Source organism: Aulonocara stuartgranti, assembly GCF_965226115.1.
Source record: "Aulonocara stuartgranti genome assembly, chromosome: 6".
Taxonomy (NCBI): domain Eukaryota; kingdom Metazoa; phylum Chordata; class Actinopteri; order Cichliformes; family Cichlidae; genus Aulonocara; species Aulonocara stuartgranti.
Window position 1 is genome coordinate 18326729 of NC_138944.1, and position 14148 is coordinate 18340876.

The 14148-nt window shown below is 39.2% G+C and overlaps 1 protein-coding gene across 6 annotated transcripts; it reads right to left on the reverse strand.

Annotated features, from left to right (window-relative positions):
* Nucleotides 1-1970: 1970 nt before the first annotated feature.
* fip1l1b (FIP1 like 1b) lies at nucleotides 1971-14148 on the reverse strand. 6 transcript variants are annotated; one of them, XM_082535327.1, is made up of 16 exons: nucleotides 13856-14148; nucleotides 13437-13491; nucleotides 11475-11541; nucleotides 11254-11366; nucleotides 10493-10557; nucleotides 10264-10374; nucleotides 9137-9267; nucleotides 8352-8470; nucleotides 7879-7932; nucleotides 6432-6531; nucleotides 5548-5704; nucleotides 5361-5442; nucleotides 4736-4788; nucleotides 4397-4586; nucleotides 3938-4084; nucleotides 1971-2585 (listed from the first exon to the last, which is right to left on the reverse strand). In XM_082535327.1, the coding sequence occupies exons 1-16, from the start codon at nucleotides 13932-13934 to the stop codon at nucleotides 2444-2446; spliced, it is 1665 nt and encodes a 554-aa protein (XP_082391453.1). In that variant the 5' UTR covers nucleotides 13935-14148; the 3' UTR covers nucleotides 1971-2443. The 6 variants fall into 6 exon arrangements, with proteins under 6 accessions (XP_082391453.1, XP_082391451.1, XP_082391452.1 ...); XM_082535325.1 differs by having other exon boundaries at nucleotides 1971-2588; XM_082535326.1 differs by having other exon boundaries at nucleotides 4736-4791.

Consider the following 14148-nt stretch of genomic DNA (forward strand, 5'->3'; position numbering starts at 1 on the left):
TTTCTCTGGATGCAGGATTTATTCACTTGTGCTGTTAACCTTTGCAGCAAAGGCAAACAGCAGGGGATGATCGAAGGAAGACTTTGACCTCTTTGAGGAATATCGATCCAATCACATGCAACAGGGAGCATTGTGTGGGCTGTAATAAAGTGCATTTGATGTTTTCTTTATTCACTGAGATAATCTTCCCCGATTAGTCACTGATACTCATGGATACATGAGATCACAAATTTATCCTTTTATGTTAGTAAAATTAGGACTATTGCAAGTGTTACTCGGGTATCTGTAACACCCTCTATTTGCATTCAACTGACTCTAAGGTAACTGAAAACAGGGAAGTTTATTGTTGTCAGAACTCATAGGGTAGTCATCTCTAATTGGACCCATAACAAATGACAAATTAAAGAAAAAAAATGTGACTCCTTCATCCAAATACAGACTCTATAAAAGCACAAACCTTTAGCAGTTTGCAGCATTCAGGACAAAAACACCAAAGAGGAAAGACATCAGCAATGATCTTAGAGATGCAACTGTTGATGCACATCGATCTAGGAAGGGTTATTCATTTCCAAACAATTTTAAGTATTCTACAAAAAACAAGATTATTCACAAAAAAGCAGTGGATATCCTGGCAAATTCAGTTAAGGGTCAGAGAAAATGCAAAAAACCCAAGAGCTACAGGCCTTAGCATACCAAATGTTAAAGTTCATATAGGTATAATTAGAAAATGGACAAACAAGTATGGCTTGTTTGAAATGGTTACCAGCAGAAAGCTTTTGTCTTAGGTTTGCAACAAACCAGAAGACTTCAGAGACAATGTGAGATAAGATCAAAGTAGAGAGGTTTGCAACCCAACAGTTTAAAAGTAAATTCAGAAAAAAAATGTCACATTTTGAAGAGTCGTTTTAAGATGCGGAAAATGCTTGCAAAGACAAAAAGAACACAATGTTTTCATTCAATATTTTAGCTCCTGGACACAAGATGCTTCCAACTTAACTGACAAGCCCAGTCTTAAATTGATAATGAGGGGATTTTAATATTTGAAGGCTTTCTGGTGTAAAACTCTGTACATATATTATTCTACACCACATCTCAAGGGTTGGTGTCCTTGATCTAACACAGCTGATTTAAATGGCTAAATGACCTCCTCAACATGTCTTGAAGTTCCTCAGAGGCCTGGTAATAAACGGACGATCTGATTTCCTCGTGTCAGCGTTGTTCCCACATCATCATAATTAATGTTGTTCCAGGTTCAACATTGCAAGTGACCAATCACCTTCTTGTGACGTCATTCCTTTGCGACTTCGATCGTCCGTAATGGACTAATCACTTGATTCAGGTGTGTTGACCCAGGACACCGGCCCTTGAGGCCTGGAATTAGCGCCTGTTCTACACGAACTCAATGATTGAAGTCAAAGAGGGTCCACTGTGATTTTTATTTTGTCATGTACTTTTTCAATGGTTGATCCTCACATTAAAGTTTCCTTTTTTTAAATAAAGTTTGTGTGCATAGGGTACACATCAACTTCAAAATGCTCAGCTTAAGACATTTTTTTTCTCCTTATAGCTTCTTTATGAGCAGAGAAAAACCAACCCACCTGACCTCCGTCTTTTATGATGCAGTCCGTCAGAAGAAAGATGTCTAAAGGCCCAAGTCTGGATTCAGGTGATGGATGAACTGAGGGACTACTCCAAAGTTCATCGTTACATAAATAAGCATTATTTTTAGACTGAATCACGCAAAGTTTTTTATATAAAAAAAAAGTCCAGGAATAAAAATATAGAAAAGTGTGTATGAAGTCCTCTTTAATTAATCTGAAAAGAACCATACATATTTTCTACTTCATAAATTTGTGAGCTAAAGATGCATAATGGGGAGACTATAAAATTAAAAATGACAAACATTATTAGGCTCTGGAGAAATGAAAACAGTAGACAAGTATTTATTCCAAGAAAGTCACAAAAAGACATCTTATCAAAAAGTGTTTAATCGAACTTAACTGACAGCTTTCTAAGGAAGTCTTCATTGGGGACAAGAACAAATGGACAACATACAAACAACAGAAGAAGAGCAAATTCTGCTGATCATAGCGACTATACAGTGAAATCTTTGAGCCTGATTTACAGCAGTGCTCTGAAAGAAGGGGCAGAGAGAAAAATGAGGTGGTTAAAGACCAAATGATGTTTTGCCTGATCAGATGGAAAAGATGGGTTAGGAGAATGACCATTCCTCCTTCACCTCCTCCTTTGCTCCATTTATTCTGAAGTGATGGTGAGGGTGAATGACAGCAGGGTGGAGGAGAATGGAGACTGATGGAGAGGAGAGTGACAGGTCCATCTGTCACTCAGCCACTTTCTGGTTTTCTTGGTCTCTCGTTCATTTTCTCCCTTTCTGGTCAGCATGGAGACAAATGAAGGGATGAAAGATGGGAAGTGGTCATCGCTACTCCATGGCTTCCTGATTCTCTTGGTCTGCGCTGATCTCCTCGCTGGCCTCTTTGCCCTCCTTGCTCCTCTTGCTCTTCTTGTGTTTGTGCCGTCTGTGGCTGTCCCCCTCCTCACTGTCGTGCCTCCTCCTGCTACTGCTGCTAATGAAAGGTGAAGAGAACAGGAGAGAGAAAAAATGATCGGAAGAGAAGGGCAGGTGTAAGGAGATGGGAAGGAAGAGGAGGTGAAAAAGAGACACGGACAAAAAAAAGGTTGAGATCAATACAGATGAAAGGTGAGAAGAAGAGAAATAGAGAAGAGAGGGCAAAGACAACGGAGAATGAAGAGAGGAACCGTGGGTTAGACAGGGCGGAGAGGTGGAAAGAAAAAGTATTAAAAACCTTCATATTTTCAGGGTTTGTCAGTTGAGCAATTTTGTTCCTCTGATATTTCGATCCTCATATCACACATATGACATTTTTAATGACGTCAGCAAATTGTCTGAAAATTCTTGGGGGGGATTGTTGTTGCTGTAAACTGTGACTTCAGTTTACAGCTGACTTTTTAATTGTTTAAAAACACTGAATCTCAACGTTTTAGAAGGACAGATCTCGATAAAACTAACACTTCGTGAGCTGCTACTGCTTTTAGTTTAAACTCTACTTTCATATGGAACAACTGAAAATTCGTAAAAGCTAAAATATTTCTGTTTAACTCACATGTTTACATTTCATTTCACAGCATAAGCTTAGCTCTAGAACACCAACGCTACGTGATTAAAAGTCCAATCATCTTGGAACCCTGTGTGTGTTGTCTACGCAATAACAGCCAATATTTTAGGGCTTCTGGTTTAGTTCAAGTTCAAGGTTCTTTATTTGTCACATGCATAGTTATACAAGTATAACACACAGTGAAATGTAGCCTGACACGCTCCTCGACATGTGCAAAAATTGGGGGGGGGGGGGGGGGGGGGGGGTGTAGAGGAAGAACATTATATATATACAGACATATAGTGTATATACACTGGGTGAATGTGCAGTAGTAGCAGCAAGCAGGTGAATTCTGTACATTAATATGAATAGACATCTGACTTGTTGGTGTGTATCAGGACTAATACTTCCTGTTCCTCCCAGTGATCAGTGTTTAAGGATACAGATATTATTCATTAGTTCTAAAAATAAAAAATTGCAATAGAGTTTATTTAATGCAATCCCTTTTTTGCCTGCTCATATATGATTGCCCTGAACAGGAAACCACAGAACCTCCAGAATCAAAATTTGTTGTCTGCAGAAATGCATGAATATTTACATAAAGTATCCATTTATAGTATTCACAGGAGTTAAACTAAGCCCAATAAATAAAACAGAGAGCAACTTTCATCAGCGTTAACTATGTGACAGGCTTTCACTTTTAAAAGACCAGAAAACTAACCAAATAAATAAAATGCTCCAGTTTGGCAAATAAACTAGTTACACAACAGGGGTGAAAGAAAAACTCTGTGTTCATTTACCTGCGTGAGGATTTGTGGCGCCCCTCTTCTTTCTCTCTGTGCCGCCTCTCTCTGTGTCTTTCCTCTTTCTCCCGGCTTGCACGGTCACGGTGGCGTTCTGCGTAACCACGCTCTTGATAATCACGGTACCGATACCGCTCCTCGTCGCTGTAGAAGACGAAAAGGAAAGAAGAATTTACTTCATTTACATATAAAACAACTCAGTCTCTGTTTAAAGCAGCGTCTTAACATCGATTGTTCACTTTTCTTTTATTACTCTTAATTTGCTCGCGGTAACATTTGTGATGAGTTTGACGACCGCGTGACGACTATATGTATGATCACTGATACACCAATACCCACGAACAGCTGAAAAGAAACTGCTCAAATTATTTGTTTATCCCTTTCTGTGGCTTTACAGATGCCATTCAAATCCCCCAGCAGCCCATTCACTACTCTGTTTTTGTCCCGCTGGTGTACCTGGTGTAGCTCATAGCTGAAGGGCTGTGCTCCCTCTCTCGTTCCCGCTCATGTGTCCTCTCTCTGGGTCTTTCTCTGTCCTTGTCTCTTTTGTCATCTCGGCGGGAATAATAGTCCCAAGGTTTGGAGTTATCTATCATCGGAGGCCAAGGAGGAGGCACACCTCCAACCATGGGGGGAGGGTAAGCACCTGAAAACAAATAAGAGGGAAAGCTGGAGTTCATTTAAATAAAAATATGTAACGACAAATGGTGATGGTGCAAATGTATGCATCAACATGCATTTTCGTAACGTTTGCCACATCTGTCACTGACAGCACCAGATTACATTGGTCTGTACCTTGAGGAAACGGATACGGAGGAACAGAGCGTCCATCATAACCTCCTGGATGGCTGCTTCGAAAACACACAGAAACGAAACATTACTTCAGTGTGTATGTGTGTGCGCGTGTTGTCCTTTTCACTGACGCAACGATTACTGTTCATATAGTCATATAGCATCCAATGGCATTGTTATGTTTCATTATATAGTCATCATACCTTTTCTCAAGTTTTAGAACTGAATGAAAACACATTAAAAAACATGAGGCTGTGTTTCCTTAGACATTAACCCAAGGTTGCACAGCTTGAATAACTATGTGTGTGTGTTTAAACTTTGCACCAAAAAAAGAAAAAAAAGAAAGAAAAAGGCCAAAACAAACCTTTTATATAATACCTATACAGTGTCACTGAATTGCAGGTCAGTGCCCCAGTGCACGTTTGGGGTAGTACAAAGAAGTAAACTTAAAGTGTGTGCACAGGTGTAAAATGCAGCTGAAAACACTTGTGAATACATGTCTATATTTATGTTATGTCAAGTTGTTTTCAAGCTATACATTATGATGTTGCACTAGCTTTAAAAACATCCATATTTAAAGTGCTAGAGTTGAACTGCAACTGTGTGTATGTGTGTACAGACGCATTACCTGTCCATAGTGGGGATGATAGAAGGAGGAGGCCCACTAGTTGGTGGAGGAAAACTAGGAGGAGGGACAGTAATGGGCAACCCTACAAAGAAACAGAAGGAGTGAAGAGAATAAACATGCTGAAAATATTGCATAACAATAATAATGATAATAATGATAATAACGATAAACAGTAAACTGAACTTACTGGGTGGGGGGATGAGTGGAGGTGCAGTACTGACGTTTGGTGGCGGAGGGAGAAATGGCGGTGGGGGAATGTTTGGAGGAAGTGGTCCGGGAGGGAAGAATGTGGGAATCTTAGCAGGAGCAGGTTCAGCCTCTGATGTCGAGTGCTCAGAGATCACCTGCACAACAACAGAGAGGTGAGGAGGAACACAGAGAGAGCAAACATCACACAGTTTTAATGTCTGTCGACATACTAAAAACAGCTGACTGATGCTATCAGAAGTTGAGTTTGCCATACTGTGTAACCACAAAGCCTTCTAAAATCCTGAGGCGTAACCCAGTGTACACCTCACTAGAAACATGTCAGGTGGACAAAGTGCCGAACTACTGTCAGTACTGTCGATTCCTCCCCTTTGCATTTCCAGTTACTTTTTCCCTGCTGTTTTTGAGTTCATCAGTGAGAGAATAACAATCACTGCTCAGTATAAGGAATACGATTCATAGAAGGACTCACAAATGTCAGCAAATTCCTAGAGGGAGATTGCTGAAACCATCCTAATGGATGTGAGGGAACATACAAAGAAGAAAAAATGTTTGCCTCTAAAAATGAAAAACAAAACCCACAACAAAGAGTGGGAATCCATGAAGGAAAAAAAGTCCAAGCATTTTATTTGTTTCTATCGGCTGGGTGTGCATATAAAACACTGGGGCGCGACCACAAGATAATTAACACACCAGCACGAGCATAAATGCCAACAACAATGCTGGCCACTTATGTAGGTTACATCATAAGCTACAAAAAGACTCCCCACAGAAATCTAAATCAGGCCTTATGTTCACTGTGAAAGACGCATAAACAAACTATAACTGGAGGTTTTTCTTGCGAGTTTCTGTTTTTGCTTGTACCTGAATATTGTTGCCCTCTAGATTATGTCGGCGACGACCCTCAACTCTGCTGATAGTTGCCAACTGTCCACCAATCACATCGATTGTGCCGCTCGATTTCCTAAAAAAAAAAAAAAAAAAAAAAAAAGGACAATTTTTTAAAAATTTACATTATGGTACCGAGCAGGATCCAAAGAAAATGGGCTCCAGCTACTTTCAAATGTACTACAGTCAAAAATAATGAGCAAATAAATTACAAGCCAAATTCACCAAAAAGTGTCAGTTTCTGTCTGGTAATTTAGTAAACCAGGGGTACGTATGGTTATTTATGCTGTTTTACCAGCATACATAACGACAGTACTCATTAACTATGGCAAAAACAACAACACTGAGATAAAGGCTACTTACCATGAATACTCACACTTCTTAAATTTAGAGATAAACACTATTAATTTAATTTTTACGTTAAATTATAAGTAAATTTGAATTTGCCAAGAAGTGATGTAGGACTTTTAGAGCATTACAACACAACAAAATTTGGCACAATTATTGTTTTATTTCGATTATCTTGTTTTGATAAATCAGCAGAAGCCATCACTCTAACTGAAATTAAAATTCAATTAGCTGCAGAGCCACCATGACACCATCATATCTGCAACAATCAGCCAAAGTTTAGATCTAAAACAATTTGTAACTTTCTTTTTACGCTTGGTTAAATCAGCCTTTTGGGTCTCAGATAAAAACTATAACACCATTAAAGAACACACTTAAGAAAATAGCGGTTTAAAAAGAGAAGCCATCTTTAAATGGATTTTCCACCTATTTGTGTTGAAAGTATTTGTCATTTTTATTAGCTTTAACCTCCTAAGACCCGAACTCTTCCATGCATGCATTTTCAATTTCTCTTTGCTATTTGGGCTGATTGGGACCCGATGAATGTAAAACAAAGAATTACCTGATTTTTGTTTATGACAAAAATGAGATCCACAAATGAGGACACTTGTTTTAAATTTTGATAGAACAGTGGCAAGATAATGTCCCCGTAAGTGGATATCAGGCCCTTGTAGAGCACAATTTAGTATTTTTGTCTAGACAACCCAAAATGTGATGTCCACATACACCAGGTCCTAGGAGGTTTAGTTTAATTTTATATTTTAAAGTTAGTTTCTGATACTGTTACAATACAACTAAAATAAATATCATTATTAATGAAACTAATAACTTTTTTAATATGATATGAGAACCTCACATAGTTAACTGGCCTGCTGTTAGCATTTCTTCTCTTTTGCTTAAGCTGTAAAGCTGCAAAGACACATGCAAGTCAACTACACAAACAGAAAGAAACAAGAATGAAAATCAAGCTGTCTTTGAGGCTTCAAAAGCACCCAGAGAAGCCCATTCCTTAAACATCTATGCATTTCCCATCAGGCCCCCTTAACCTCGGAGGGACAAGGCCATGCCCACTTACGTATAATAAGACATGTCCTGAGGAGGCGGGCCAGTCCACTGAGGGGGAGAGATCCTACCATTTTGAGACAAAGGACAGGGGTAATGAGAGTAACACACATAATAAAAACCATGGGAAGGCGCCTCATTTTAACCACAGGCACACTGGTGATTATTCTGGAAGTGGCCCAGTGTGTTTGTGTCTCCTTATGACCCAAGATGGTGCCTGCGAATGTTGGATTTAAAAACTGTTAACACAATAAACTGATGAAATTTTAACTTTCTTGTACCAAAACCATCAACAATTTACTCCTCGTCCTTCCGTTAAAGATGGCCAGTTAACTGTATGTGGTTGTTTTAAGCATCTTCATCCAACCCTCCCTAGCCCCATAACTGGATTATGTATTTCACTGTGCGCTTAACCTCTACTGAAAAACTGTAAGTGTGTTTCTCTACCAAATATTAAACATGTGAATGTAGAGGCAGGAGTCTTACCTGGTGACCTGACTGACAGCAGACTTATACAAGCTGACAGGAGATGTGAAGTCTGGCTTTGAGGTGTGAACTGGCAAACTGGGTATGTCTTTTTCATTACCAGTTCTGCCCTGCTGAACCTGGAAAAGAGCCACACAAAAAAATTCATGCATCTTCTGAAGGAGAACAAGGGTGCTGATTTTAAAGTAGATACGGTCAAGCAATGGTCATGCAGCAGTACACGAAATTCTAAATTTGTCATCGTGGTTTTGAAGTCACTGTGTAGCTGCATGTTTTTGGAAACACATTGGCTATATTTTTTACAATTAAAATTCAGATGCTGGTAGATTTCCAGGAAAATACCTAGATACAAAAATAACATGACATAAATGTCTTTATTCTTTCCCCTGTAGGTCAACTGACATCAAAGCATGTCACTGACTCTGGTTGCTACCACATTGCTAATCGCTTCCTGTGTGAACACCCTGTAGAACCTGCCTCCTAAAAATGCAAGCCTTTACTCATTTAGCCACATTACCACATGCTCTGTGTTGGTGGTTAACTGAAGACAAAAGCTAAAACGTGTAGTGAGGTCAGACAGCTTTCCCCTTTAAGTTACGTAGCCCTGTGACCTGTATGGAACAGCTATGAAACATTTAGCCGTTAGATCTGCTAACGTTTAGGCATTTACACGTTGTATAAAGTCAAATAAAATGCTCAAAAAGAAACTGAGGGTTGGTGGAAGCAGGAGCTGAAGTACAAAAACAAACAAAGACAGAGCCAGCAGTGGTGCAGTGATATCTTACAGTGATCTTGCTTGTCACTGAGCCAACTGTAGAGACCTCCAGGCCCATACGCAGCCTCTTCTGTTTTTCACAGTAAGCCTTCCATGTGTCTTCATTGAAGCCATAGTTGAAGTAGTCTGACAGATCGGCTCCTACATAGAAAAAAAACAAAAAAACCAAAAACATGCACATTTTATGAAATTCTGTAAAAAAAATCAGATGTGCTCTGATTTTCTTTTTCTTTTCTTTTTTTACTGAGGAGCAAATATGGATTTACAGATTTAGCTAAGACTGGATCCACGATGTCAACCTTGCAATTTTCAAAAAGGAAGGAATAGCAACCAGTTTAAAAAATTAATACCATATTTCTGTTGACTAACAATTATGGACTATGGAATGGAATTAGAGACACATGGTCATATTTGTGTACTAAACAGCAAACATCGTGCAACTTGCACACTGTAGTGTCTAAAATATTAAGAAAATCTCTACTACATTCTTGATGCAAAAGATAAAAGGAGCAGTGACTTCTGCTTGTCACAGACCGTGACATTAAGCAGATACAAAATGTAGACAATGGTCTGCAGAGCTGTGCATAGGACTAATGCACAACCACGCTAGTCATTTTAGGCTCTGATTAGAGGGTGTTAATGACCACAAAGCAAGAGTGCCTCCACCATGTAGCGTTTTGTTAAGGCTGGCAATACTTGGAAGACCAACCATGAGTCGTACAGCTACAGAAAGTGGAAAGATGATGGCTCCATAGACAAACACCACAGCAGGCTACTGTTTACAATCTTTTCATAGATTCACCTACAGAAATCTTGCAAGTTTTAATTCTTCTACCTAGATCTCGTAGACTCAATGTTTTCTTTCGGTCAGTTTAGCTGGAGCTGTTCTACTATAGAAGATTTTTTTGGGAAGGGGGAACACTAGAGTAAAAAAAATTAATAAATTGTGTGTTTGATTTCTAACACAATAAAAAGCATTTAAAAAGAGAGAGATCGGTAGTAAAAATGAAATCTGTAAGACATTTATTTTTTCTCCATATGATATAAAATGCTTATTTACTCACCTTTGGAGGCAGCCTCTGGCTTTTAAATATTTTGTCTATAAAAGCAAAGACACAGACACAAGCACACACGCACCTGGTTTCCTCCATGGTTTCTCTTCAAAAGACTCCATGTCCACCTCTAGCACTGGAACACCGTTAATGTTTCCAGGTGCATCGAGATCCACTCCCTTCAGCTTTGCGGAAACTGAAAATAAACAATACAACAAGTTACAAGATGACATTACAGTAATGAAACAGGCAAACTGTCTTTATTGTATGTTTTTATTCAGGGAAAAAGAGATTAAGCCAGTAGAGAACGACACCTTGTCCATAAGGTCTGGAGCCTGTTGATTTGATGTTGAGGTTGACAGGTGGGGCTCCATAAGTTCTGGGAGGAAAGCAACAGTATTAAGACTCTGAATGAAACATCCCAACATAAACTTCAAATTACAATTACCATATTCACATTACCCTTTCAGTTTTTCAGCAAATTCATTTATTTAGCTGTTGATAGCTCACTTGAACTTATGTGTTCACTGAAGCATCCTGTTTTATAAGTGGATCAAAAAGTCCATTAACTCCGTCATGTCAAAGCATTAAGAAGCTTGTAGTACAAACAGCTAGTGTTGACTCACTCATTAGGATCCCATATCAAGTCATTATGACATTTGAGATTCTTCCTGGCAGATCCTCTCAGGAGGAGCTTACAGATCTCTTCACAAATGTTCAATTGGGATCTCTGTTTATTTCAGAGACTCAAGGACAGTCAGAATTTTCCTGAAGCGACTCCACGTTCGTAGTTTCCTTACATTTACTGTGGCACTGATAGTCTAAAGTTGCTGCATTGTGAGGTTTGCTTCGAGGTTCTTTTTGAAATATTTATTTGTTAAATTCTAAATAGTTTTCCTGCTCCTGAGAAGCACCCCACAGAGCACGATGCTGACACCACCACGCTACATCACAAGGAAGGTACAAGCAAGGTGATGAGCCATCTCCGAATCAGAAACCTCACCCAGCAGCTTTTATATAAACCAGCCACAAACTGTAAAAATATGTACAACAACACAATTTGCCTCAAACGTACGTGTACTGTGGCGCTCCGGTTTTTATGTCTCCAATCGTGACACGGACATCATCGTCGTCATCATCGCTGTCGCTGTCGCTCTCCACATCCTCGCCTGCAGCCTCACCTGTGGCCTGAAAATCCAGAAGTAAAAACAACACAAGAAACATTCATTGAGTTGGAAATAAGTTTGTAATAAAAACAAACAAAAATTATTGAAACTGTGCATGTAAGCTACACACCTCAGAGGCAACTCCATTTCCTGTAGCGTGCGCAGCAGCATCATCTGTTGAAGCATCAGCAGGGGCACTGAAAAAAAACATTAGACACAACAGACCAAATATAAAATTTATTCTCAGTCCAAAGTTTCTGGGTCCAAAATCTCACAAAGTTTTTCACCTGGGTGGAGATCTGGTGACTGTGAAGGCCACAACACCTGATTTACATCATTTTCATACTCTTTAAACTATTCAGTCATCAGAGTACTGACATCCTAACAGAGGCCATTCTAATAAGGAAGAAATTTTTAATCAAAGGATAACTTATTATCACTATACTATACACTATATTTACTTGCAGTGACCCTTATCTTAAAGAAAACAAGTATTAGAAAAACAAAACATGCCACCAAAATGTCACTTAAAACAAAGCTGCCACAGCATGACCTCACTGTAGAGTTCAAGGTGTTACATTTTGTCCTATTATCTATCTATCTGTATGTAAAAAAGAAAAAAAAAAATAGGAGAAAATTGTTTCAAAAGACTATTCGTTTGTTTTTAAGTCTCCCTTAGTAGCTTTTAATTAAACTAGATATGTACACATACTCATGTGATCTGCTGCCTTTTTTGTTTTGGTTTTTTTTAATATGTTTAACCACTTTTGTTATTCAAATTTAAGCACATAATGTAACTGTAAGATGTCTGTATGTTAGGTGGAGCCCAAGTGATGATATAGCAGTAAGCCAAAATTATTTTTGGCCTGTCACAGATATGTTCGATAAATCTGTCTAAGGCTGGGTATAATTTAATAATGGTGTCATTATAAAGCATTCACTATGAGCCAGAGGTACCTTTACTAAACAAGATTAGATTAAATTACACTAATTTTATTCTTTGTGCTGCTGCTGTAACAGAGTTTCCCCCTGTAGGATCAATGAATCTATGACAGCAGCAATAGTGCCATCAGCATCTGCAGCACATGTAGCAGAGTATAAATGAAGAGATGATGTGTAGCTTTAACGACTGACAAACAACATCCTCATAATTTTCTCTTTTCAATAATATTCTAACATACTAGATGTAAAGCAATCTAATCAGCCAATCACATAGCAGTAAATGCATCTAGCATGTGATTTTAGTTTGGGAGCATGACATGGCTGATTTCAGAAATCCACTGGGATTTTCCCATACAACCATTTCTAGGGTTTACAGAGAATGGACTTGGGAAAATAAAGAAAGAAAAACTATCCAGTTCTCTCAATGCCAAAGGTCAAAGGTAAATGGTCAGGTTGATTCAAGCTGAGGACAGCAGCAGTAGATCATATAACCAAATAACCAACCAAAGAATTGGTTTCTGCTGCAACATTCAGATGGTAGGCACGAATATCATGACAGCATTGACAAATCCTGCCTTGTAGCTGCCACTTAGCATTGTTAGTGATGTAATGGAGTGGGAGATATTTTTAGTTTGGCTCCCATAACACCAACTGAGCATTATTTAAACACCATATCCTACCTGAGGTTCTCAGGTAGGATACAGCCTACCTATATCTCATCAGATTCTCATGGATGTACAGCGATTCATCAGTAACAACTGTGTGATGTCATGAAGTCAACATGGACCAAAATCTCAGATGAAATCATCCATCACTTTGCTGAATCTACGCCACAAAGAATTAAAGCAGTTCTGACAGCAAAAGGCGGTCCAACCCAGTTACTTGCAAGGTGCAGCTAATAAAGTGACCTCTGAGTGTCTATTAATAGTGCCTTTTGTCCCTCCCCAGGGATACAGCATCAGCTGAAATCCACCTCAATAAATCTAAAAATTATTAAAAATTTAAATACTCCTAGAGTTCGTGAGAAGTGATAGCTGTACTGAACTATATTACCTTTGCTAGTTACTTTGCCAACGCTCGTTGACCCTGAAATGTGTTACACACAGAGGGTTTTTGTTTTAAATCCAGGCTAAGATTGAATTATAGTTACCTGACAGCAGCGTTCAGCTTGGCTTCCTCATCCTCGTCTTTGCTCTCCGACTCATCTGGAATAGAAATTAAAAGCAACTGAGTTCATTTATCGTTATCTAATATATTTAACTAAAGTTTTGTTTTAAAACTAACAAGGTGAGCTGCAGAAAATACATACGCCACTTCATAGTCCAGTTAAAAGTTATAACAAGCCAGAGTAACACTCAAATGATTTGACTCGAGCGGTGCAGCCACAACAGGCCGACCAAAAACCCGCTGCTAGCTTAGCTTCCAGGCTAACGCTCGTGATTAACGGGATAGCGCACAGTGATATCTGTTGGTTAGCAGTTAATTAGGAACATAGCGAGAGAGATCGTGTTCCACGTCTCTGTCGGTTCGAAGGAACCGTTTCTGCGGACGTCAGGTGGTTGTTTTTACCTCCATACAGCCATTCCTCCTCCTCGTCTCCGGCGCTGGCATCAGTGGTGGCTGTTTTGTCCGCTTCCTCCGCAGACATGTTCAACTTACACGGAGAGCTAAACCAGCAGCGGCTTCAACAGCTACAAGCTTCAATAAAGCTCACAGGTCCAAAAATAACAGTACAACTTCTCCCTTTATCGGGGAAACGTGGTTATGTACATAAATTATGTCTTCATAGGTTCATTTCCAACCTTTGCGAGTCGGAGTGAACCCGGAAGAGATTGGTGGCACCCCGCTAATGTCAAGAGTGA